Raw genomic sequence first — 27036 nt, forward strand, 5'->3', positions numbered from 1 at the left:
ATCTTGACCTTACTAACAGGTTTTGACGACCATTTTCCGTTTAAACCAATCAATACTACAATATTATTGCACAATACACTTGACGTCAAACAGGGTGCGTTGAATACTATGAGCGCGTCTATTAGGTTTGCTCAATACAGGAATTACGTCACTTGATGGCAGCAGTAGTAGGCCTAGGACGATTGAAATTGCATGAGTATTGCTGAAGGGAAATTTTACATTCTGAATGATAAATATATATCCAAAATACATCATTCAGAATGAAAGGCGGGTGTGTGTGTATGTCGGATATAATATATACATCATTCAGAAGGTAAGGCGTGTGTGTGTGTGTGTGTGTGTGTGTGTGTGTGTGTGTGTGTGTGTGTGTGTGTGTGTGTGTGTGTGATATAATATATACATCATTCAGAATGAAAGGAGGGTGTGTGTTTATATCGGATATAATATATAACTCATTCAGAATGAAAGGCCTGTGTGTGTATACTCACTGTATATCAAAATGAAATGTGTGTGTGTTGAGCGTGTGTGTGTGTGTGTGTGTGTGTGTGTGTGTGTGTGTGTGTGTGTGTGTGTGTGTGTGTGTGTGTGTGATATAACATATACATCATTCAGGATGAAAGGCGACGGCGTGTGTTCACTCAGAACGATATATAACGATAGAGGGTTTGTATGGGATGTATGATATTATACATACTTCAGAATGTTGTAGATGTAGGACAGTGTAAGCTTAGGAACATGCTAAGAAGTAACAAGCTGGATATTGACGATACAAGTAACTGTGAACGTAAAGGACGTTTCTACTTAGCCTTATCACACATACATGATGCAGGTAATGCAAGCTCGGGCTTCGTGTCCAAATTTAATACTAACAGATCGAAGCGTAAGACTGATATGACTGCTCATACACGCATGTACCTTTAAAGTCTAGAGACCTTACATACATGCGCATAGTTACTTCATTGTAACTTTCTTGTTTGGAAGACCCCCAATTGCCAGGAAAATATATTTGAACCATGTCGATATATAATGGAATCTACCATTACAGCAATGTACTTTTTGTGGCAGGCAGTTTCATTTTTCTCATCAGATTGAAGCATAAATATTTGAAATTTTACGGGGAAAATTTTTTTTTAGATAAAATCCTAGCCCGAGCTTTGGTATTGGCTGGTACTTGAAGTAAGTGTTGGTATATATTGGCCGAGAGCCCGCCTTGTAAATACTGTAAATCCATACCGGACTGCTGTTGTTTACCCAACATTCCAGCAATATCATGGTGGTCACCAGAAATGGGCTTTACACATTGTACACATGTGGGGAATCGAACCCGGGCCTTAGGCGTGACAAGTGAACGCTTTGACCTCAACGCCCCATGGACAGCTGAAGGTCAAAACAACGTTAATAGATAGTACTCTGCCTGTCGATTGGCATTAAGTGGATAAAAGAAGGACTGTACATGATACATATTCTGTTTTACAAAACTCGTGAAAGAACTCATGTATTACCCTCACTCTTGCTCAGTTCACACACTCATTCTGACACTCGTTTCGAAAAAATCAGTGTGACACACATGCTCGTATAATAATCAGTCATCCGAATATTGGTTACATATTCATTGTATCGTGATACACATTTAAATTAAGAGTCTTTATTTTATACACATTTGATATACAGAGACTGAACATTTGTTGTCCCTTGAATATGTTCTGCTTGTTTCACTAGAGGCACAGACGTTGGCCGTCACAACATGTTCTGATTGTTTAACTAGAGGCACAGTCCTTGGCGGTCACAACATGTTCTGCTTGTTTCACTAGAGGCACAGACCTTGGCGGTCACAACACGTTCTGCTTGTTGCACTAGCGGCACAGTCCTTGGCGGTCACAACATGTTGTGCTTGTTTCACTAGAGGCACAGTTCTTGGCGGTCACAACATGTTGTGCTTGTATCTCTAGAGGCACAGACCTTGGCGGTCACAACACGTTCTGGTTGTTTCACTAGAGGCACAGACCTTGGCCGTCAAAACATGTTCTGCTTGTTGCACTAGAGGCACAGTCCTTGGCGGTCACAACATGTTGTGCTTGTTTCACTAGAGGCACAGTCCTTGGCGGTCACAACATGTTGTGCTTGTTTCACTAGAGGCACAGACCTTGGCGGTCACAACACGTTCTGCTTGTTTCACTAGAGGCACAGACCTTGGCGGTCACAACATGTTCTGCTTGTTTGACTAGAGGCACAGTCCTTGGCGGTCACAACATGTTGTGCTTGTTTCACTAGAGGCACAGTCCTTGGCCGTCACAACATGTTGTGCTTGTTTCACTAGAGGCACAGACCTTGGCGGTCACAACACGTTCTGCTTGTTTCACTAGAGGCACAGACCTTGGCGGTCACAACACGTTCTGCTTGTTTCACTAGAGGCACAGTCCTTGGCGGTCACAACATGTTGTGCTTGTTTCACTAGAGGCACAGTCCTTGGCGGTCACAACATGTTGTGCTTGTATCTCTAGAGGCACAGTCCTTGGCGGTCACAACAGTTCTGCTTGTTTCACTAGAGGCACAGACCTTGGCGGTCACAACACGTTCTGCTTGTTTCACTAGAGGCACAGACCTTGGCGGTCACAACATGTTGTGCTTGTTTCACTAGAGGCACAGTCCTTGGCGGTCACAACATGTTGTGCTTGTTTCACTAGAGGCACAGTCCTTGGCCGTCACAACATGTTCTGCTTGTATCTCTAGAGGCACAGTCCTTGGCGGTCACAACATGTTCTGCTTGTTTCACTAGAGGCACAGACCTTGGCGGTCACAACACGTTCTGCTTGTTTCACTAGAGGCACAGACCTTGGCGGTCACAACACGTTCTGCTTGTTTCACTAGAGGCACAGACCTTGGCGGTCACAACATGTTCTGCTTGTTTCACTAGAGGCACAGTCCTTGGCGGTCACAACATGTTCTGCTTGTTTCACTAGAGGCACAGTCCTTGGCAGTCACAACATGTTGTGCTTGTTTCACTAGAGGCACAGTCATTGGCCGTCACAACATGTTCTGCTTGTATCTCTAGAGGCACAGTCCTTGGCGGTCACAACATGTTCTGCTTGTTTCACTAGAGGCACAGACCTTGGCGGTCACAACATGTTCTGCTTGTTTCACTAGAGGCACAGACCTTGGCGGTCACAACATGTTGTGCTTGTTTCACTAGAGGCACAGTCCTCGGCGGTCTTCCTTTTTAACTCGTCCTGCAGATCGACGACGTGATGTCAGAACTTTGCAGTTTCAATGACGGGTATATCCCCCGGCCAAGCAGCAAGGGGTCTTCTTTAAATGGTGCAGTGGGTTCCTCACTGCCGGCGGACTCCTCGCCGTCCCGGTCCACGGGAGCTGTCTTGTATTCGGGCATAGTTGACGACAACCTTTTCTTGTCATTTCCATGGATTAACCACCTTTTAACCCATTTCTAACTGCTATTACTAAAATTATTATTAGAATAATAAAAATAGCTACTGTTCCTAATATGTACTTCCAATTGCCAGTTAGGTCAAAGATCTCTGTATTCGTATGAATATCATTTAGCTTAGTCAACAACTCATTCATTGGCATCTCCTTTATATCTTTAAGTTTGGTTGGCATTTTACATAATTCTATCCTTGTAACTGCTTCGTGAAAATTTGTCCACATTTGAATATTTGTTTTGTTAAATATAGGGACAGCATTAAAGAAATCATCACTTATGTGCTATTGACCTTTAGCCCTGTATTATGGTGGCAGTATTAGACTATCAGAGTAAGCCGTACAACTATTATTTAACTAGACTATCATAGTATGCCGTACAACTATTATTTAAATTTAGCAATCCTACCAGTGGATCGATATCTATTATTTTCTTATCTTGCCTACCTCGAGGACAGGTGATCGAACATGATAATTTGTGGTTTGTCGAAACCATCCAGAATCCATCTGCTACATATTGAGCTCTCAGCAAAACACTTGTACTAACTGCAACCTTACACACTTTCTGCACTAAATCACGATTGTTAATAAAAAGAGCAGTTACACAAAAAGAGTTTACGTTAACAGGGTACACAGGATTCTCAACATGACAGTAGCCTTTTAGAACTTGAGTACAACTCTCTACTTCCAGAGAGGACAGCAAAATATATCTTGTTCTTTCTGCATTAATTGCCCAAACAACTTTCTCTTTCTAACATATATTTAGCTACCATATTTGATGTCGTTTCATTATATACACAAAGAAAAAGGTTAAGCACACCCCTCTTTCTGAACCATGACAAATGGCAAAAATCATGGCATGACCACAGGAGCTGGGCGATACCAATGTCATCGGATGGAACAAACATTTGACAACCAACAAAGACGATATTGGTGAGTTGTGATTGAAATTTTCTGACAAAAACATCATGGTAACACAGGTACTGTTTTTGGCCTGAGACAATACCTCCAAAAAGTATGGAGCTGCAGGATTAAGTAAACGAGTTGCGTTTGATGTTTCATGTGAAAATTATCCTTAAAGTCTCTACTTGACATGACACGTGAAACATCAGGAGCTCGTATAACCGCCATATGCCCGGATGACGCATTCCACCCTACGTCTCATGCCTCCAGTCAGACATTGGATCTGTTGATGGGTCAACAACAACCACTCCTGATGCAATGCTGCTTCCAGTTGGCGTAAATCTTGTACAGGAGGATGTGCCTGTATGTGCCACCCCAGAATATCCCAAACATGTTCAAGGGGGTTAAATCTGGGCTCATTGCTGGCCAGGGTAGAGTCGTTATTGCATTGACCCCTTATGTAATCCACAACTGCATGACCCTCATGTTATCCACGATGGCATTGTCATCCATGTACTGAGGTGGAGTAGCAAGAGGGTGGTTGTCAAAATGAGGAACGACGACTGGGCGTTTTGGACTGAGCCCCTGTTAAGTTGCCCCTGATGGTGACCAAATCAAATCTGCAATCATGAGAGATACACCCCAAACCATTACCGAGCCCCCGTCGTATGCAACAGTCGGTTTAATGTTCCTGGGGGTGTAGGCCATGTTTCCGTGCCTCCAAACTCTTCCATCAGCGACGTGGAGCAGAAAACGACTTTCGTCTGACCAATGGATCCGTCTCCAAGTTCTCAGATTCTAGTTCTGTCGCCCAATACACTATGCTAAACGAGGAGCTTTGTGGTGATCTCTCAACAAAGGACGCTTTATGACTCGTCTAGCCCTAGGTCCTGCTGCTTTAAATCGGTTCCTGACGGTTCTGGTGCTGAAACGACGACTGGGCAACCACATCTGTTTCAGAGGAATACTTGTTAAAATGGTTCTCGGCGTATGAGATGAAGAAGGTCCCTGTCTTCACGATGTATCGTCACAGGAGGTCTTCTGGATGTGGGACGGTCCTGAACATCACCTGTCTGAGCATGTTTCTCGACTAAAGGCTTACGACAGTGTGATGATACCCCAAATTCCGACCAATGGCATTACAAAACATTCCTGCGTTATGCATGCCGATGATTTGCCATCTTGTGGCGTTTGATAATTGCCTTCGTGCCATGGTCATGGAATAACTGTTTAAAACCGAGCTTAAGAAAGCAATTTTAACATTTGGATATACTGCTTTTAGAGATACTCGAGGGTAGCATGCTGCATTGGCATACCATGCATTGCACGTGAGATTTCGTCACGCATGACTGATTACATCATCCCGAAGAAACAATTATTCCCGTATTTATATCTTTCAAGACTGTTACAAATATTGGGACCAAACAATAATGAAATATATTAGGGTGTGCTTAACTTATTTCTTTGTGTATATGTCAGACCCACTGGACTGGGGCTAGGTAGATTATGAACTTTGAAAACTTAAAAAATACTTATAGCATCCAAAAGATATAACTACAATTTGTTTTTCATGAATGATTGTACTGCTTCTAAGATGGGCATAAAAATTCCATAGCACTTTGATGGGTGATCACCTGCCAATTTTATAAATCTTGGCAATTTTTGTTCGATTTCTGACAAAATTTGTTTTAAAATTACTGGGGTTATAGTACTTTGGGCCAACCTCCCTACCCACACAATACTCAGCTGTAGCTGAAGATTTTTAGGAAGTGCGTAACTTTCTGCAAGATCTCCTTTATTTCCCCCTGAAAACATTGAAAAACGCAAAAATACAATAGTTGACAGTTTCCATTCCACTATACAAAATTCCAAAATATAACTAATATTTGAGTACTTAGTATCAAGTTCATGTACTTCTAAAGTGATGTCATTTAATTTGTGCCTGTTTTCGGAAATCTCCATCCTTGATGTGTTAATTATGGAAATACTTTCTTCAACTACATGTTTTATAACTTCTGGATTCTACGATAAGGACTGTGTATTCCTATGTATAGAATCAAAGTCATTTTCTGAAACTGTACCATATATAAAACTGGGAGCATTTCCCACAAACAGAAATAATGACCCTTTTTCACCACCCTTTTCTAAACTTTTAAAGTTAAATAGTTGACTGTTAATGCTAATTACTTCTGCTTCTACAACTTTAATTTCGTTAATCAAACTTTGAAATAAGTCAATACTGTGTTGCTGGAGTGGCATTTACTGATAATGTATAAATTTACTGGTAGCATTCTTAACAAGATCTATTTCCATTTGAACATGATTAAGTAGATCAGATCATGGAGCCATATCAATGACAAACGTCATCAGCCAGTGATACTTAGTAAGAGTGATTTCATTAAGCTTTTGAAAAACTATGTTATCCCTAACTGTTAAAGAATTTGCTAAGATGTGGTTGACTCAAAGTATGAAGAGCAGTATCCACATGTTGACTTGAAATAAATGAAGACTAGTGTGACTCTGTATGTCATTATAACGAGCAACGCCTCTGAATGCAATTATAACGAGCGACTTCTAAGAGAAATGGCATCAAACAAATTCTTCAAATTTGCTTTGTTCCTCCCCATGGCCTCATCTTTTGTGTTAGACTTTGCACTGTGTTTTGTCAGACAGATGATGTCTGTACTTTCCTCTTCCGAAGAAGACTTTGTTTCTTCTACCATTCGTTTCTGTTCCTCCATTACCCGTACTTGTTTTCCATACCATTGTCACTGACAATCTGGAGAGGGCACCTGAAACTTCTTCAAGCAGCTTGTGAGCAATGGTCTGCATGCTTTTTGTCTGGAACAGGGAACGCCTCGGACCAACCACTATAGTGATCAACAAAGCTTACAATGTGCTTGTTCCCATATATTGAGTGAGGATAAGGACCAGATAAGTCAAGACCAATCTTTGCAAAAGGATAAGGTGGTATGTCGGTTTCTTGTACTGGCTGCTTACTTGCTTTTAGTCATCTCTCTTCACAAGGCACATATATGGAGATATATTCTTGCAGTTCTTGATAGTGTCTGGGCCAATAGTACTTTTGTCTGATGGCTTCAAATGTCTTATCAATACCCATATGGCCATAAAGGTCATGGTATTGCCTAACCACATGATGACGTAGGTGCTTAGGGATATGTAACCGACAAGTAGGGTTATCATCCGGATCAGACATAATGTACAACAGGTTGTCCATGATTACCTGAAAATGTTTTACCTTGTCTGAAAACATTAAGTTGCTCTTCCTGACTTCAGCTTCTGAATAATATCTGTAATCTCTACATCTTTGGCCTGTTCTTTGACAATGTCAAAGTGTTCCACCTCTTCTTGAGTCAGCTCAGCCTTCTCTGTTTCTGGGGCGGTGCATTGAGCAAATATCCTGGGCTCAAAAGAGTTGGAGTTGAGTGCATTTACCTATAAAGTGTTTCTATGACAGTCCACTTTCTCGCTTCTTGAGGTTCTGCTTGACTACCTAGTGGCAATCGAGATAAAAGACCTGCACAAGTGTTGTCCCAGCTATGTATTCTATGCGACAATTATAACTGCTGATGTTAGGGGCCCATTCCTGAATCTTCTTGTTTTTCATTTGGGGAATCCAATAAATACTTCAAGGGCTTATGATACATCTTGATGAGGAAGTCCGCATTATGGAGATAGTGATAAAGCTTCTGGAGCGCAAAATTAATTGCAAATGCTTCCTTCTCAATAGTTGACCATTTTACATGTGAAGGACTCAGCTTGTGTGACAAGAAATACAGCGCTTTCTCAACAGGAATGCCAGGAATGAAGGGTCCTTCTTCTTCGTTCTTCTGCTTAAGACAGGCTCCTATACAGGTGTCGCTAGCATCAGTGTAGAGAACACATAGCCTGTGAGGATCTGGATATGCTAGCAGTGGGACCATCAGAAGGCTTTCCTTGACGAATTGAAAAGCTTCTTCACACGATTCGGACCATTGAATCTTCTTTGTCAGGGCAAAGATTGGTTTGGCGATCTTTGAAAAGTTTGGGATGAACTGCCTGTAGTACCCACACAAACTCATGAAACTTCTCACTTCCCTCACCATTGTTGGGGCAGGCAGAGATAGCTGGTCTCGTCTTCCAGAAAGTTACATTTCTTCAACTTCAGTTTCAAACCATGCTAACGCAGTTTGTCGAAGATGATCTGGATGTGTCTAAGAAGTTCGTCCTTTGCTCCTTGAAAAGAGTAGGATGTCATCCAAATAGCCAGTGCAGAAATCTTCCAATCAGCCAAGACGACATTCATCAGTTCCATAAAGATGCTAGGGGCGTTGCATAATCCAAACGCCATGATGTTCAGTTGAATTAACCCACGATGACAAGAAAATGCTGTCTTGTTGCTATCCATCAGCACCTGCCAGTACCCGGACTTGAGATCAAGCAGAGTGAAGAAATTGGAGTTTCCTAGTTGTGCTAAGATATCATCGATAAGTGGGAGGTGATAACTGATTGGTCTGGTAATCTGATTAAGCTTCCTAAAGTCCACACAAAATCTCTTTGAACCCTTTTCTTATCCACTATGACAATGAGGAAACTCCAGGGTGATCTTGAACATATAATTACCCCTGCCGCGAGCATCTCATCTGTAGCCTTGTCTACAATCTGGCGTTTATTCTTTGGGGTTGGCGTGGCGACCGATTCCTCCTAAAAGGTGTTCTGTTGGGGCAATCTCTCTTGACCTGGTCAAGGCTTCCACAGCTCCAACATCCTTCCTCGAGCTCCTTGCCGCTAACGTCGTTGACTTTCTTCTGGGGCAATCACGTGACTTGTCATCGATACTTTTGCATCTGGCTGCCTGTCCACATCCATCGGTTCTCTCCCTTCTTTTAATGTTTTTGCTACCTGATCTAAGATCGGCCCTAGCCTGTAAATTTTCTTCTCACTTTGCCAACTCAATTGCAGAATAAAGAATTCTGGGATTGCTTCTCATTAATTTAACCTTGAGATGATATGAATTTAACCCATCAATAAAACAACCTGTCAGCTCCTATTGCTTTAACGACAACATTATTAGTTCTATCATATGCATCTTAAGATAAGGAAATTACTCTTTCTTCATACAATTGATTGTTTCACTTTCTGTAGTAATGCAAACGTATGTTGCATATCAGGAACCACAGCAAAACTATCGGTTAATTGTTTCTTTGATATTGCCCATGTCACAAGAGGATTTTCATTCATAAAGCGTTGAATGAACACACAGGACCACCGCTCATTTGCAACGCTACATACTTGATTCCATCTTCCCTCAGTTCAGTAAATCTGTCAGACATACTTGCTTCTCTCCTATACACAGGAATTTGAGACGTCATACCTAAATTTTGTATGTTTGGGCAACTGTTTCGGCAACTGTTTCGGCTTGTGGTTTCATACCGAATCAATTGCTTGTGGTAAATTGATTAATTGCAGGGTTATGTGTTCAAGATCACCAGCAATAATTTCTTGAACATTAACGTTTCCTTCTGCCATATTTATAGGGTCTGTTGCTTTCATATGAAAACTAGTTTAGAACCAAAATTCTATCACTTATTTGATTCCCTAGCTTTAACTTATTTTCCTATAATACTGTTAGAGTACCTACAGTAACACAGAATAAACTGGATGTAGTCTATATCAGTTCTTATGGTAAGTTGTAGGCGAGATTACAATTGTATCCTGGCACCTAAAATATCTTTTTATTTAAAAAAAAGATTCAATTAATAAAGGCATTATTCCATTTCTGGTGGAGAGGCGTGAGTAATAATATAGTCCAAAACCGCTTTAAATGAGCAATATTCAGCCATTGCATTCCGCTTGTACTCACGCGTTTGAAATGTTATTTAATATCATCAACCAAAGTGAAATCTTAAGATTCCATTAATTGTAGATTTTAAAGGCGTTATCCAACTTCTGGTCATGGTGATGTTAGTAATAATATAGTAAAAAGTCCCTAAAATTTAGCAATATTCACTAATTGCATTTATATTCTGCTCACACGTTTGAAATGTTATTTACTATCATCAGCTAAAATGAAATCTTAAGATTCAATTATTTGTATATTTTAAAGGTCTTATCTCACTTCTGGTCGAAGGGGACATGAGTATTATTATTATTGCAATAAGTAACCACAATCAGCAACGGTTTGTTTGTAAGTGCCAATTCCTGAAGAAAGAACGATGTAGATGTTTGAATATGTTTAGAAAGTATATAGACATTGAAGCATTAAATAACTACGACTATGCTAGGAACGAATACAATGCAATGTGTAGGAAAAAGAAAGATGAATATTACAAACGCAAACAGGAAATTCTCAGTTCAAATAGACAGCCAAAAAACAACCTTAAAATAGGAGATTGTTTTCTACATTTCAAGAATTATTTTCTAATTCTCATGATGAATTCGAAGATGATTTTGGAATGTTTAATTTCAACTGTGATGACAATCAATCTAACGAGGTGACAACAGACATTCTCGATTCCCAACAATTACCAAGATAAAACTGACAGTTTCCATCACTTAAAGAACAATAAAGCATCACGATCGGATAAAGTTATTTCAGATTTTTTCAAAACGTCATAAAACATATTATTTCCTTATCTTGAACTGATCTAGAATATCATGTAAGACATATCTTAATCACTTGGCATTATTATTCCGCTTCACAAACATGGAACTGTGACCGATGCACATACCTACAGAGGAATTGTGCTTCTAAGTGTGTTCAGTAAAGTGTTCGCATATGTCATTAATAAACGTTTGGCGCTTTGGGTAGACACATTTGAATAAATATCAGTGAAGAACAATCTGGATTTAGACAGGGACATAGCACAACTGATAACGTTTATATTTTACAGTCAATACGACAAAGGTATCTCACAACAAAGGGTGGCAAACTATGTCCCCTATTTATAGATTTTGCGAATGTATTTTACTCTGTTCATAGAGATAAACACTCTGGGAGTTATTTAAACAAACGGACTTAGCAGAAAAATGGAACAATTATTGTGCTGTATGAACCATCATGTAAAGGTATGTGTACGTTATAACAATCCTGTGTCAGATACTTTTGCTGGTAATATGGGTGTTCGTCAAGGATGCCTTTGAGTCTGTTTTCTTTTCTTTCTTTATTAATGAATTAGAAGAGCAAAGCAAGGCAAAGTGTACAGATGGTACACAGATACACCCTGAAACAGTAAAGTTATTTCTTCTTTGGTTTGCCGATGATATAATATTTTGTTCCAGCACAATACCTGAATTAAAAAACCCACAAATATTTTAACGCTTCTACAGTGATAAACAGAAACTGCCTGTGAACAATAACAAAACAATAGCAGTCGTATTTAAACGTGGTGGCATATTATGAATATCTTACTCTACAGTGTCTACCTGATTCAATGAGATCATGAAAGCAACCCCACTCGGAATTTCCTTAAATGTATTTCAAACAAAACAATATAGAAGATGAATATCACTTTTTACTTGTTTGTTCATCTAATGTTGACATTGGAAACCAATTCATTAATGATAATTTGTTCAAGAATCCTCATTTGAAGTTTACTTACTATGAAGACTGAAAAAATACTTTCACAATTATCTTTTTTGTCAATATTCACTTTCCAAGCCTTGATTATTAGAAAGAAAGATCTTTCTCAAGGTCAAGGTGTGTCTTACCAGTTACCTTGGTTAGTGTTGTATATTCTATTGTATAAATGACCTTCAGCTACTTTGGATACATGTACTATAACCCTGTGGCCTTATTGGCATTAAGAAATAAAGAACTGAACTTGAACTGTGCCAATCCAAGTTTTATATGCATAAAGAAACAAATCAGCAAGAAGAGGAGCACCTTTGGTTCCCTTGGGAATGCCTACCTCTTGCACAAATGTTTCACCCCCAAATTTTACATATATGTTATTACGGAGGAAGTCCAACATTTCAGGTATTGTTTTCTGAGTAAACTTCAGATTGCATTTGTTTTCAATTAGCCTAAAACGTAGATCACCATGTTTTATAACAAATGTTCCATGGATCAAGAAATGAATACCCCCTCAAGTTTGTCATGTGGAATAGCAGTGTTTAATGTTGAAAAATCAAATGTGTGTTTTGACAGAATTGAACTCTTTTCCGAGAATGCAAAAAATCAAGCAATTCCATTCGGGCTTTTCAAATAAAATTCTATTAATTCCGCTTGTCTTGTAAAAAAGTCCTACCTTGATTATCCCCCGCCGCGCGAAAGCGCGAAGCGGGGGATATAGTATTCACGACCGTCCGTCCGTCCGTCCGTCCGTCCGTCCGTACGTCCCACCTGTTTGTTGCCGCGATATCTCAAGAACTAAACACTGGATTGTCTTCATATTTGGAACTATGGTGTATATACAGACTCCGCAGACACCAGTCGGTTTTGGTGACCTTGATCCCATTTTCAAGGTCACAGCAGACAAATCTGCTTTTAGAGTTGGAAAACGGTGTTGCCGCGATATCTCAAGAACTAAACACTGGATTGTCTTCATATTTGGAACTATGGTGTATATACAGACTCCGCAGACACCAGTCGGTTTTGGTGACCTTGATCCCATTTTCAAGGTCACAGCAGACAAATCTGCTTTTAGAGTTGGAAAACGGTGTTGTCGCGATATCTCAAGAACTAAACACTGGATTGTCTTCATATTTGGAACTATGGTGTATATACAGACACCGCAGACACCAGTCGGTTTTGGTGACCTTGACCCCATTTTCAAGGTCACAGCAGGCAAATCTGCTTTTGGAGTTTGAAAACGGTGTTGCCGCGATATCTCAAGAACTAAACACTGGATTGTCTTCATATTTGGAACTATAGTGTATATACAGACTCCGCAGACACAAGTCGGTTTTGGTGACCTTGATCCCATTTTCAAGGTCACAGCAGGCAAATCTGCTTTTAGAGTTGGAAAACGGTGTTGCCGCGATATCTCAAGAACTAAACCTCTCGATTGTCTTCATATTTGGAACTATGGTGTATATACAGACACCGCAGACACCAGTCAGTTTTGGTGACCTTGACCCCATTTTCAAGGTCACAGCAGGCAAATCTGCTTTTGGAGTTAGAAAACGGTGTTGCCGCGATATCTCAAGAACTAATCACTGGATTGTCTTCATATTTGGAACTATAGTGTATATACAGACACCGCATACACCTGTCAGATTTGGTGACCTTGACCCCATTTTCAAGGTCACAGCAGGCAAATCTGTTTTTGGAGTTGGAAAACGGTGTTGCCACAATATCTCAAGAACTAATCGCTGGATTGTCTTCATATTTGGTACTATGGTGTATATGGCGGGGGATATTTCGTCACTCTGTGACAAATACTTGTTGTATTAAGGATTATAGTCAATCATTGTGACAGGGATTTGGTGGTACATTTGCTGGACCCAGCAATATATACCTCTCTTTGTATGTGTTTTATGGTGCTTTGGAATCCTTTACAAAAGAGGCTTTTAGAGTCAAGTCAAAAGTTAAAACTCTGAAAGATATTCAATAGTTTACTCTTCTCTTTTGGCCCATATTTGGCAGCATCCATAATGATTTTATTTTGTGATCCCAATTGGTAGGTAACTGTTCACTATATGTTGGTTCACATTTGAATAACCGACAAAGAATGTTTTCGCAACAATAGCAAAGTCACCTGTGATTACATGACCTACAGGTTGATGGCAGTATGATGAGTTTTAGCAGCTCAAAGTAGCGGAATTGACATCATGAGGTGCCAAGTCCACGTTCTGCAACACGTTCCTATAATTGAACAATTTGGATGAAATGATTTTTCGTATAGGAAAATGAAGTAGTTTGATTGTTCCAGATATTTGAAATATCGTGAGACATTTTGGGAATCAGATTTTTGTCTGAGAAGCTTAGTTAGGTTTAAGGCATAATTTTTAGTCTGAGAAGCTTAGTTAGGTTTGAGGCATCAATTGCTTTATTTGCAAATTTCAAATTAAAAAACAAGCTGTCTGATTTAGTGGAGTATGTGCTTTAGCCAAACGTTTGAAAGAAACGTGAAGAATTACTCTCTGGTCAGTACTGTGGGCTCCTACTGCAGTATCTCAATGAATGTGTTCATATGTGGATATCACCCCTTGAGATGACTTTTTAGAGATGGCAATATGTGCGGGACAAGTAGGAAAACAGGCTGCAGGAGGACTGCTGTGCGGAATCAGGCAATAAATAAAAGAAGTAAATGTTGTGGAAATGGTTGGTCATACCAGTCAGGCAGGACATGCATACCCATTTCGCGAACACCCGGTGTCATCACTGATTTTTAGTGGTCCATTCATAAAATTATGATTTTCATCGCTGTTTTTGTTTTTACACCCAATGTGATCTGTTTCTGCTCATAATCGATACTGCATGGTAATTCTGGCGTTGACGTTTTAGGTTTATATAAATGATAACTAAATGTGTACATTAGTTATTTTACTATGCATTTATAGACGCCATTTGCAAAACGCAGATACGCACTACCTACTATTTACCTGAGGACTTATAATGCAATGGGTTTTTGAACATCTTATTCACTAGTCGTTTTATCATTCTAACATGTTTTGGGGAAAAAGATCAACAGTCTGCAGTTAATTTGCGTAATGGTGTATAAACAGTTCTTGTCCGAGTCCGGTTTCAACTCACAACATGTTATTTAACCAGTCCCTGTGTATCCTGCCATTTGCAAAACCTCTTGAACGTCTTTTTGACAACCGGACTTTGTCACAAACCCAAACTAGATTCTAAGAGAAAAATATACAAAATTGAAGAACTGGTATTGATAAAGTTTCGTTCAATTATATGAAACAGTTGTGTTGTGTATTTTTTTATTATTATTTTATTTCTTTTTGGAGTACACAAACAATATGTTTACAGAATATAGTTCACATGTAATCTTAAATACATACAAGTTACAAAAACTATGCCAGTGTCATATTGTTGGATTGTGCAAGTTCGTGGTTTTAAACGAAATAGGTGGTGACAGAGAGACCAAAATGTTATGAACTGTGTGTATTTACATTGTGAATATGATATATTTCTGTCAATGTAATATGAATCGGTTATTTCTTGTTTGGTGTGTGGGAAATTTGGTATGGAGTCGGAAAAGTTTGATTTGAATATGTTTTGCTTTGTTACAGTTAGAATATGATTTAATACATCATTTCATCTTTGTTGATATCCTAATAAAATTTGCAGTCAAAATACATATGCACTTAGGTTTGTTTTTCTCGTTTACAAAAATTGCAAAGAAATTATTCTTTATATCCCATTTTGTACAGTAACTCGTTTGTTGGCATAATTCTATGAATAATACTGTATTGGAACCATTTTTGTTTTGAGGACACATTATATCTGTGGGGGCTACGATTAATCGTTTGCCAATCTTTTTCCGTCATGTTAAGGCCAAGATCTAGTTCCCATCTTTGAATGTATTTTTGGGATATCATGTTGTTGGATACTTTATTTAAAATATCATTAAACACCCTACATCCCCACCTCTCCACTAAGTTTTCAAGGAAATATGGTATTATGGGCAGATGTAACTCAGATGTTAGGGCTATACTCTTACGCTTTAAATATTGTTTTATTGCTTGGGTAAGACTAGAATATTCCAGAAAATGTGTTTTACACTCGTATACATGTTTTAGGTCTAAAAGATCTAGAAAATTTCCGTTCTTGTCTATCAAATCATGACAAGATTAATGCCTTTTCCCGAGTAACGTTCATCGTATACCAGAGTGTTCCTGATTTTTATATTTGTATTTTGCCATAAAGGTTGTGATAATATATCTTTTTCCTCTTTGATAGAATTCCCTTTTTTCTATTAAGTTTCCCCATGCACACAGGACATCTTTCCAGAAAGCATTGGTCCTATCATTAATAACCTTTTCCGAAATATAGAATTTGCATTTTTGCTGAAAATCAATTTATGTTGGAGTTATATTATTAATCAAAAGAGTGGCAAGTTAAGAGTGTGGATGTGAATTGAACAAGCGTTTAATCCAAGATATCTTTTGAGCGTTGATTGTATTTTGAATATCAGGCACTCTTAAACCTCCCTCTTCATAAGGTTTCATCATAGTATGTGTTGTGTATTTCTTCCAATCACTGACCCATGATTGTTTACTTTTTCTTCTTGCAGTGTGAACATTCTTTAGCGGTCATGAACGTCATATGGCATCTGATCTCCCTAAAGGTAATCAACAAAGACCTAATTAACTAAAAATCAGGCCATAATCGTATGAAAGCGACAAAACCCTTTCCATAATCATAAGAAATATCTGCTTAATGCACAATTGATTGTATGATTCCGACAATATCACATGCATGTGTTTATGAATCATTTCCAAATAATGATGATATCAGAATCTCGCAAAAGCTAAGGCAAACTCTGCCCCAACGGTGACATCCGTCACAAGTCAATTCTGAAAAAAAACCACGCGAAAATACGACAAAATGTGAAAATAGGGGATTGCAAGGGGCATCATATATTTTCACAGATGCGAGTCATGGAGTTTAAGTAATTACGCAACCAACACTAGAGAAACACCTTATCTCAGAGGGTCGATAAAGCACGGACATCGGAAGAGTAAACCCCCGCTCGGGAAGTCAGCCAAGGCTATAGAGTGTGTCTTTAATCCGTTACCATTTTAACTAACAAAACTATTAAGACCATATAGATAAGGTGCCGCGTTTGCACTGTCAAAAGATGTTTTAAAAACAATAAAGGCCCAATCAGTATTAAAACCCGCTGGAAATTTAACATTTATAAACATGACCAATTAAAAATTACAAGGAGGTGGTTCCTTAATCTGAACGTTCTCATGATGTGTCAAATTTAAAACCCTTTGAAATACTAGTACCAACTAAGGCATGTAATGTTGTAACCTTGATCAAACGACTTTCCTTTTGATCTTTCCAATCCGAGCAGAATTTGCGAATCACCTGAATAATGAAACAGATCAGCAAGAAGGGAGACACAACTGGTTCTTATGGGAATGCCTACCCCTTGCCTAAAGTCCAGCATTTCACGTGATGATTTTTCATTTTACCTCAGTTGACATTTGCTTTCAATTTTTCACAAACTGTTTGTTATCAACCGAACATGTATAGTATGAACATTCATAACGTTTTGCATCTATTTTATTTAAGGACGACGTACTGCCCCACGCGCTGACCGTGGGAGTGTAACAGAGGTGAAGAAGTGTGCTGACTGTGAAGCAGTGGGCCAGAAATACAGCCTAGGGTCGTCTGATGAGAATATATTCATAGTACATACAAGTCGTTCAGTTGTGAAAAGGAAGGGAAGTAAATGTGAGGCCAAAAGTGAGGTCCTCGATCAGATAAAGCGGCGTGGAGCAGCTTTGAGAAACAGCAGAGGGGGGTCTATTCTTGTTCACCTGGACGGCCAAGGCGAAAATGATAGATGCTTAGAATATTTTGATGAATTTATTAGCAAGGGATTAACGGCACTGATAGAGGACGGTACACTGTTTGTGAATGTATTTAAGAGGGAATGGCTAAGTGCCAGTGACGATTACAAAGATCGCACTGACTTTGTTCTCCTGAGAGTAGGTAAAACTAAATCAATATCGACAGTGGACTTTAATACTAAAGTTCGGAACGACATTGAAAACGAAAATGCAACAACAGTGAACATTGTTTCTCTTTTGTTAGACAAAGATGGTGAAAAGTGTTTTGATGCAAAGTTGAGGGACCTGCCTGATGATATCAAAACCTTTCACGAGTCTAGACATGTGGAACATAAGGCATTAATGCCTAATTTGGCAGCGAATCCAAAGCTAACGTCGGATGAAGACAGTCTCCTTGACTACCTTTGGTTAAATCTAAAACTGAAGGACAATATTACATCGTTTTCAAAAATCATTGGCGGTGGTTCAATATTTATAGGAATAGCAGAAAAGACAGATGAAAGTACACACTCTAAGGTTTTGAAAGGTGTTGGATTCGACATTGTTGATACTGGCAAATATAGTCTCAAAGAAGTTACAACCGAATATTTTGAGCTCCATATAAACAAAGACACATTTTTAGCAAAATTGACCCGTAAAATATACGAAAATACATCTATACTGTATGCCAGTGGTCGGTTTGCTAGAGAAATACCTTCAGGTCTAATCAAACTGAAGTTTCACGAACTTCCATCACCAAATCGATACATTCTACAAGTAGCTGTAGGCTACATAGAAGGCATTGTGTTTAGTGATAAGAAAGGACCAAGAACGTATTTTGTCAAGGGCTCATCAAAGGAAGAGATGGTTTGTGAAAGGATGGCAGTGAAGGAGTGGATTTTGAGGCTGAAACGGCACTGCATACTATGCAAATCATAAAGTAACTTTAAAAAAAGAACACTTGTAACGGTATAATTATGTCTTCCTCTGGGACGGTGGAGACTTCTGTTTCGTCATATAACTACCACTCAGAAGAAGGAGGAATTCAGTGTTGCACCTCGAAGCAGTATGATGTTACTTCTAGCTCATCAGATGAAAGGATTGCTGCTTTTAAAGGTAAACAATAAGTATAGTTCCGACACAAATAATGGAAATGATGAAATGATAGTGAATGTAGAATGAATAAATGTCTGTAAAATGTCTGGTGTGTCCACCATGTTGGGCGATATATGCATGACACCTTGATGGCATTTTGTGAATTAACTTATGTATGGTTGTCCTTTGGTATTGCCCGCTGTTGAGGCGGGGGAGCTACCCCAAGATGGGCCACGTTAGGGGGTGCTGGGTCTTTGGCGGACACTCGAGAAGATCCCACAGAGCTCAATTAGGGACATGTAAGAAGATTAAGCAGGCCAGTCCAATGTCCGTAGGCCTTCTCGTCGGAGATAATCAGTGTCGACTAGGGCACCACGTGTTCTTGCATTGCCACTTTGTAGTTCAAAATTTCCGATAATTCTAGCGAATGGAACGCAAAATTTTATTAACATATCGCTGGCCAGTCAAATGTCCATTCACAATAAGCAAATCAATTTGTGTCATGTGTGATACCACCCAACGCCATGACACTACCGGCCACATACCGATCATGGTCAAGAACTGTTGCCCCGGCATGCCGCTCGCCGCTACGTCACCATCAACGTTTTCAGTCATTTGTGAATCAGAGGCAAAACATTTATCCGTCTGTGAACAGGGTGAAACGAAATTGGCGCACAGCCCGTCCCTTATGTTGCCTAAACCACCCCATTCTTTGCTGCCTATGGTAAGCTATTGATAACAGGAGCAGATTTGAAACTGTTGGGTAGTGCAATTAATGTAATGAGACGATCATCTAGGTATCATTTTAGGCCTGCCACGCCCATGTCTCATTGCAACCCCATCCCATGCTACTTGTCCCACAGTCGAGAAATTACACTTTCTTGATTTGCCAAATGTTCGGGCAACTTGGGATATTTACGTCCGAAGCTCTATCGTTGCCACAATTCACCATTTTGTTTGTTCATTGAGAAACTGTTTTGCGCCGCAGTTAGAAGCAATATTGTATCTATATCACAGCAGCCTGGAAAAAATCGAACTGGTTCAGAGAAACGTGTAGTTAATATTAAGGATCCACGCCGCCGGGGTTCAATGTAAGCAATATCAGCCTGTCTAATCCTAATTTTGGACTGCTCTTATAATCATGACAAGCTACTGGGCCCACATGTATAGTAAAGTAAAGTACTTACGTTTTACTAGGTTACATCAGAGAGTTAAGGAGTTGCTCATATCTTATTATTGTCACATGAATTTGAAAGCAGACTGCACTTTATATTTGGTATATGTATCGGGCCATCTTTTCGTGAAACAACAGAAATGTTATCTAAAAGATTATGTTCATTATGTGACAGATTAGTAATGCTCAGATGACCAATGGGAATATTTGACCGCCCCCCCCCCCCCCCCCCCCCCCCCCCCCCTTACATTTGTAAATGTCTTTTGTTTCCAGATACGAAACACCTCCAGCAGTCTGTGATTGATGACGTAGAACGCAAACAAGTGGAACAAATCATTTCAAAAGTTTTCCAAGGTAGGTTTGAGAATAAAAAATTAGCCTTGTCTTACACTTAAGGCACTGTGATAGAAGTACATGTGTAATTACCTTTGTCTCTGTCGGTATTAAGTAGGCACCCAGGGGCACCTCTCCTTTCTGATCTGTTTCTTTATGTATCACCTTGGGGAAGTCTCAGTTAGCCGTCATTACTATCAAATTACTAGAAATAAAAACAGCCAATTTGTCTTTATCAGGTGAGGTCCAAATGTACCCCAGATATGTGGCAACAGATCTCGACAGATGTTATCCGAACATCTACAAAAGAATAATGAACGCTTTTGCTAGTCCATCAGTGTTCATTTTTGCAGCTTTCACACTGATGAAACATCTTGATGTGGGCAGATTTGTTCGCACACCAAAACATGTCATCTTTGACGTTTGTGTCTTCAGGACATCCAAACCAATTGTGATACTGACTTTCATGAGTACAACTGCGAAAGAGGAGAGTGTTCTCGTGTATAACTCTCGACTTGCAAAGTTTGCAGTAAGGTCTATTAATGAGGACTTACACTTGGACCTGTCAGTCATACATGGTGTTCTCACTGAAGAAGATTGCAACCGTGATGATGTGTTCAGTGACAAGATTGAACAGTTGGAAAGCAAGACCAGCGTTTTTGCACTCCCTGTATCTCTGCATATGGATAGTGATTTACATGGAAAGGTGGTGACGAGCTTCTTGAAACGAATTGAAGAAAGGCGAAGTTCCGAACATGGCAGTGTGGACACAGAGCTTATGGATGTGGACATATTGCAGATAAACAAAACCGACACAGATGAAACAGGTAGAGCTCTCGCTCTCTCTCGCTCTCTCTCTCTCTCTCTCTCTCTCTCTCTCTCTCTCTCTCTCTCTTCCTCACTCTCTCTCTCCCTCTCTCCCTCCCCTTTCTCTCTCTCCTTCTCTCTGCTCTCTCTCTCTCTCTCTCTCTCTCTCTCTCTCTTGATCCAGTTGATTACACTGAAACAGAACCTTCTCGGATGAAGGGAATTTAGGTATGGGTTAAGGTATTTGAGCTAAATAAACAAATCTGGGCCACACAAAACATTTGTTGACTGTATGATCAACGATCCACGTCGTCAGGGCCCAATGACGCAATCAGCCAAGTTACAAAGTTGAAAGCACCCAACCCTCATTCTCATGCTGGAGGATCATCATCCTCTCAAGGGCCCTTACAGTGTATCTCTCTCTCTCTCTCTCTCTCTCTCTCTCTCCCTCTCTCTCTCTCCCTCTCTCTCCCTCCCTCTTTCTCTCTCCCTCCCTCCCCCCCTCTCTCTCTCTCCCTCTCCCCTTCTCTCTCTATCTCGCTCGCTCTCTCACTGCTCTCTCTCTCTCTCTCTCTCTCTCTTGATCCAGTTGATTGCACTGAAACAGAACCTTCTCGGATGAAGGGAATTTAGGTATGGGTTAAGGTATTTGAGCTAAATAAACAAATCTGGGCTACACAAAACATTTGTTGACTGTATGATCAACGATCCACGTCGTCAGGGCCCAACGACGCAATCAGCCAAGTTACAAAGTTGAAAGCACCCAATCCTCGTTCTCATCTGGAGGATCATCATCCTCTCAAGGGCCCTTACAGTGTATATATATTATATACAGTTTATTTTGAAGGTGATTCTCAATTTACATTTGAAGGTGGAGACACTGTTACAGAAAGCAGTCTCCAAAACAAGGTACGTGTTAATATGTTAATACATACATGTATATGGCTGAACACTGAGGATGTTAATTCAACACTGTCTTCACTGTGTAATGTGTTGATCGCAAGGCACAAAGCAATGTCAATAAGATTTTCTTCCCGACATTCACAATGCATATGTTTACTGGCTAGCGACCAGTTGTCGCCATTTTTTCTTGTTGTTTTGGACATATTCCGTGTTCAAAGTTGACTGTACCAATAACTTCAATTTTTGTGAAACTATGAGCAAATGCGCCTATCTATGTCCATGGACTAAGATTCAGTTGATTTCGGTTATAACGCTACGATCGGGAATTAAAACAGTGGAAATAGATCTTTCCAGTCGACAATATGTACCAGTTATCCCCATCGTTTTAACAGCACGTGCTACGTCATCACGCGCACTGCTTCAGTTATACAAATTACATTTCTTAGAATCTCAGGTATCGCACTCAATGTTTTTATTCATCAAAATGAATAAGAAATGCTATTATCAATCTGTCGTCAGCAAACTTACAAAAACAAATATTGTATTTGAGCAAGGTGCACGTGATTATGGTGCGGGTTTTTTAAATATTTCCTCACAAGAGTCCGTTTTGTCATCATTTTCGGATAAATATTTCTCTCTTCTAATAAAAACGAGCAAAAGTAAAATGAGATGCAACCACGTGCGCGCTTTAACGGGGAGTTGGCAATAATTGGTCCTCTGCGATAACTGATCGCTAGCCAGTGGTATGCATAATAAAGTATTTATGTTGCAATCCCAAGTAGGTTGACACACAGCTTTAAATTACACATGCTACATGTACCTCCAAATTTATTTTGAAATCGAACGAGTAACTGTGAGGTTTGAAAAGTGTAATTTAGAAGTAACATGTATACAGAGCATAGTAAATCATAAAGAAAACTTCAGCTTGCAATTAGTGCTAAATATATTTCAGGTGGAGGAATTAAGACGTCAAGTAGAACGATTACAAGCAGGTACGTCATTTAAACATTTTGCGTTCCTTACCAAGTATCAAGGAGAAGGTTAATTACCTCTATTTTGTCTTTTATGCTCAATGGAATCGTGTTCGTTTTACGAAGATTTTATATTTGTACTTCTTTTATACGATTTAAACAAAAACATAGGTGGGGTGAAATGAGGTTGTGTGCATAAACGTGCGTGGCGAGGTAACAACAAGTACCATGTATTAATGTCTTTTTGTATGGGATCGAACAACCGACTTTCCGCGCTCCAGCACCTGTGTGGCAGGATACGGTCACCTTTTCGCGTACACCTAGCTATTGTCACTATTTGAGTGAATGAGTTGGGTTTAACGCCGCTTTTAACATTATTGCAGTTATATCACGGCGTGTCAGCTTAATGTGGGAGAAAAGCCCGAAGTGATTGAGGTCTCAGACGTTTACTACTTCGGTGAAACCCACGATCACGGATATGGTGCTGACAAACCGAGAAACATAATCGGGGCGAACTGGTATTCGAACCCACAATCATAGGTTTCTTGCGTGCCCAAGGGACGCAACTCTGCACAGCGAATTGCGGCGCCTTAGACGACTGGACTGTGACGACACATATTTATGATGTAGTCGGAATCGCACAACGGACTCTGCTTTTGGCAGAATTTTCTTATGATTATGCAAAGGGTTTTGCCGTGTTACTTTGAATTATTAACTTTCAGAACTAAAGGTCGAGCGTTGGAAGGCTGTTCACAATCCTGTTGCAGCTGGTTCAGATAGAGGTAGGTGTTTCAATTGTATTTATGGAAAACCTCGAATAGATAAAAACTCGTTTATTGAGGTTCTTTATTTAGTAAATTAATGTATGTATGATTATGTTTACAGAAAACAGCTGTCACAACTGTATCTATCGGGTTAAGGTACGTTGAATTTCTATAACTAATTCTACTAATCTCACATCTCACGATTGCGGTTTATCATTTTTACTGAACAATATTCCCTTTTGACAATTTAGTTAATATTTCTAAAACTGAACCAATTATGCATGTACAAGCAAAATAACAAAATACATGAACCTGTATGAAAAAGCCTTTACTAATAAATGTTTTCTCATATACTGAATATATAACTTTATTTCTTCCAGTATCAGAATCTTTTGGCGAAGCGTAAAAGGAGATATCAAGGTGTGTATGTCTCTTTTGACTTAGCGGTATCAATTTGTTGGAAGCGAAATCAAATCCATTCATTCAACATCATACTCTGTGTTTGTTTCATCATACTCTGTGGTCGGGAGGTTTAGTGGTTAAAGCGTTCGCTCTCCACGCCGAAGACCCGGGTTTGATTCCGGGTACAATGTTTGAAGCCCATGATGTTGCTGGAATATTGCTAAAAGCTGCGTAAAACCACAGTCATTCACTCACTGGTTTCATATCTATTTTACTGGTAAAATAAGACTGATAAGTATGCATATCACGCAAATCTTGAACTGACCGATCCCCACCCCCACCCCCCACCCCTTAAACAGCTAAATATAAACTCAAAATTTAAACTTCAAGCAAGGTACATTACTCTTTTTTTTTGGTTAATTCAATCTTGTTGTCTAACAATTCTCTCCCTGTATATCCCTAAAATCAAGTTGAATTTATGTATTCTTAAATAATGAACACAATTTCTGCCAAGTTTAATAAACATTGGATAAGGACCATATACGCAATGTAAACCTCTCGATGTTGATTTATTATTACATTATTAGTCCATGATTATACAAAACTTCATTCTGTTTTGTAAATCGGTTCATTCAACAACTATTCAACGACAGTTGTCCAGTGCTCAGACCAGCGCAACCCCCAATATTTAAGAATATCATATCTCATATTACTCATATATGATAATGGCTGTGTTTGGCTTTCGCCAGGTACATAGCACAAACAGAGGCGGATCCACGATTTCGAAAAAGGGATGGGAAGGGGTAGCACATAATGTGACTTGGCCTTGCACCCCTAAAAACAAAACACAAAACACCCCCTCTGTATCCACAAGTGACCACTGTGGTTAAATATATATGTCTTAATAGTATTGGAGCGTCATTTCTTATTGATCCCCATGACCCTTTCACTATATTTTAGTATATTATATACAGATACTTACATTTGAACATGATTCTTTATTTACATTTGAAGGTGGAAACACTGCTTCAGGAAGACTCCAAAACAAGGTACGTGTTGAAATATACATGTGTATTGCTTAAGATTGATGAAAAGTTATTCAACACTGTCTTCACTGTGCTTTACGGTAATGTGTTGAATAAAGTACGCAAGACACAAAACAATGCCAATAAGATGTTCTTTCACGACATTTACAATGCATATGTCTAGTATGAATAAGAAAGTATTTCATTTTGCAATACCGAGAAGGTTGCAACACTGCCTACACCAGTACATGTATGTTATCATTATATTGATACTTGTACCTCCAACTTTAATTTAAATCGAAAGAGTAACTGTGAGGTTGGTTTGGAAAGCGTAATTTAGATGCATCAAATATACTACCATACCCCAGAATTAAAATAATTCAGCTTACAATTAGTGCTAAATATATTTCAGGCCAAGAAATCTAAGACGTTGAGGAAACCGATTATAATTAGAAACAGGGATGTCATTTAACAATTTTACAATTTGAACCAATTATCTTGGCAAGGTTAGTTTGTACAGTAACTTCCTTCCAATCGATGTAAATGTATAAGTAAACATCAAAATAAGTAATTTTCTGGAATCTTAGCAACTTCAAATATAGTATGTCGCCATATGGCAGAAATAATGCCGATGCTATTTTAGATTTTAACTCTCTCACTTCAGTATTGTGTTATTGTTGGCATTATGTTGTGTTACAGAACCGTCAAAACTGGTGTACCGAAATGCTAGCCCTGGAGATATAGAGGATGAACTAGTCATGGATGATTCATAAACGGCATGTAGCCAGACATATATCTATGACCTTCTTGTTAAGAATAAATGAATTTCTACCGTGGGAAACAAAGCTGGAAAGACATTTTGTTCCATATTGTTAGTCTTTAGGCTATATGGGAAACTGTACAATATATGTTCGAGACAGAACATCAAAGTATCGATACTAAAGGTCAGAACAGAGGAACAGCAGCTCATCATTGTGATATTCGTCTATTCCATTCATAAGTGAATCAATGTTCTGGTTGAACATGACTGTGATTTGTCAATTTGTGATGAATACTGCACAGACAATTACGGTGCAAAAGCTCTGCTGATTGCAGCTAGTAAGGGAAATGGTCTGGTTGCAGAAGTTGTTTGATCAAGGTTAAACCATTCAGGGCCTCAGTAAAGCTTTCAAAAGGTTTTATGGTAAACATGTGGAGGACATTTCCAAATCTGACGCATCATTGACAAGAATAATGTCCGATGCAATTCCCAATTGTGACTTGTACCATAATTAAAATATTCCCTTCGTTGGGCGGGGGATATAGAAACGGGCTCCGTCCGTACGTCCGTCACGTTTCGTTTCCGGAGCATAACTCAAAAACCGTTCAATATTTGTTCATGAAACTTTGCAGGTCTGTCAAGTACATTCTGAACTTGTGCCTTTTGCTATTTAGAAATTTAAGAAATTTTTATTTTTTACGGTTCCATAGCAGCAAGATGGACTTAGGTTCTGTGAGGGTAGGGTTCGTTTCCGGAGCATAACTCAGAAACCGTTCAATGCTTATTCATGAAATTTTGCAGCATTGTCAGGTACATGCTGAACTGGTGCCTTTTGCTATTTAGAAATTTTAGAAATTTTTATTTTTTCTGTTTCCATGGCAACAAGATGGACTTAGGTTCTGTGAGGGTAGGGTTCGTTTCCGGAGCACAACTCATAAACCGTTCAATATTTTTTCATGAAACTTTGCAGGTCTGTCAGGTACATGCTGAACTG

At 39.3% G+C, this 27036-nt stretch overlaps 1 protein-coding gene across 3 annotated transcripts in view; it reads left to right on the forward strand.

The window, feature by feature from the left end:
- Positions 1-26516, forward strand: part of LOC124128155 — a 34616-nt gene extending 8100 nt beyond the window's left edge. Inside the window, exons 2-13 of one of the 3 annotated variants that reach the window (XM_048400905.1) lie at positions 16539-16592; positions 17549-18924; positions 20351-20431; positions 20650-21237; positions 22089-22126; positions 23073-23112; positions 23814-23873; positions 23977-24011; positions 24236-24275; positions 25272-25306; positions 25695-25741; positions 25982-26516. In XM_048400905.1, coding sequence (XP_048256862.1) covers positions 18786-18924; positions 20351-20431; positions 20650-21237; positions 22089-22126; positions 23073-23112; positions 23814-23873; positions 23977-24011; positions 24236-24275; positions 25272-25306; positions 25695-25741; positions 25982-26012 — 1134 coding nt within the window. In that variant the 5' untranslated portion in view covers positions 16539-16592; positions 17549-18785 and the 3' untranslated portion in view covers positions 26013-26516. Of the gene's footprint in view, positions 1-16538; positions 16593-17548; positions 18925-20350; positions 20432-20649; positions 21238-22088; positions 22127-23072; positions 23113-23813; positions 23874-23976; positions 24012-24235; positions 24276-25271; positions 25307-25694; positions 25742-25981 lie in introns of those variants that run through there. The other 2 variants (XM_048400906.1, XM_048400904.1) reach the window with 2 other exon arrangements.
- Positions 26517-27036: the final 520 nt, after the last annotated feature.

Source organism: Haliotis rufescens, unplaced genomic scaffold (assembly GCF_023055435.1).
Source record: "Haliotis rufescens isolate VD_foot unplaced genomic scaffold, xgHalRufe1.0.p SCAF_20, whole genome shotgun sequence".
Taxonomy (NCBI): Eukaryota; Metazoa; Mollusca; class Gastropoda; order Lepetellida; family Haliotidae; genus Haliotis; species Haliotis rufescens.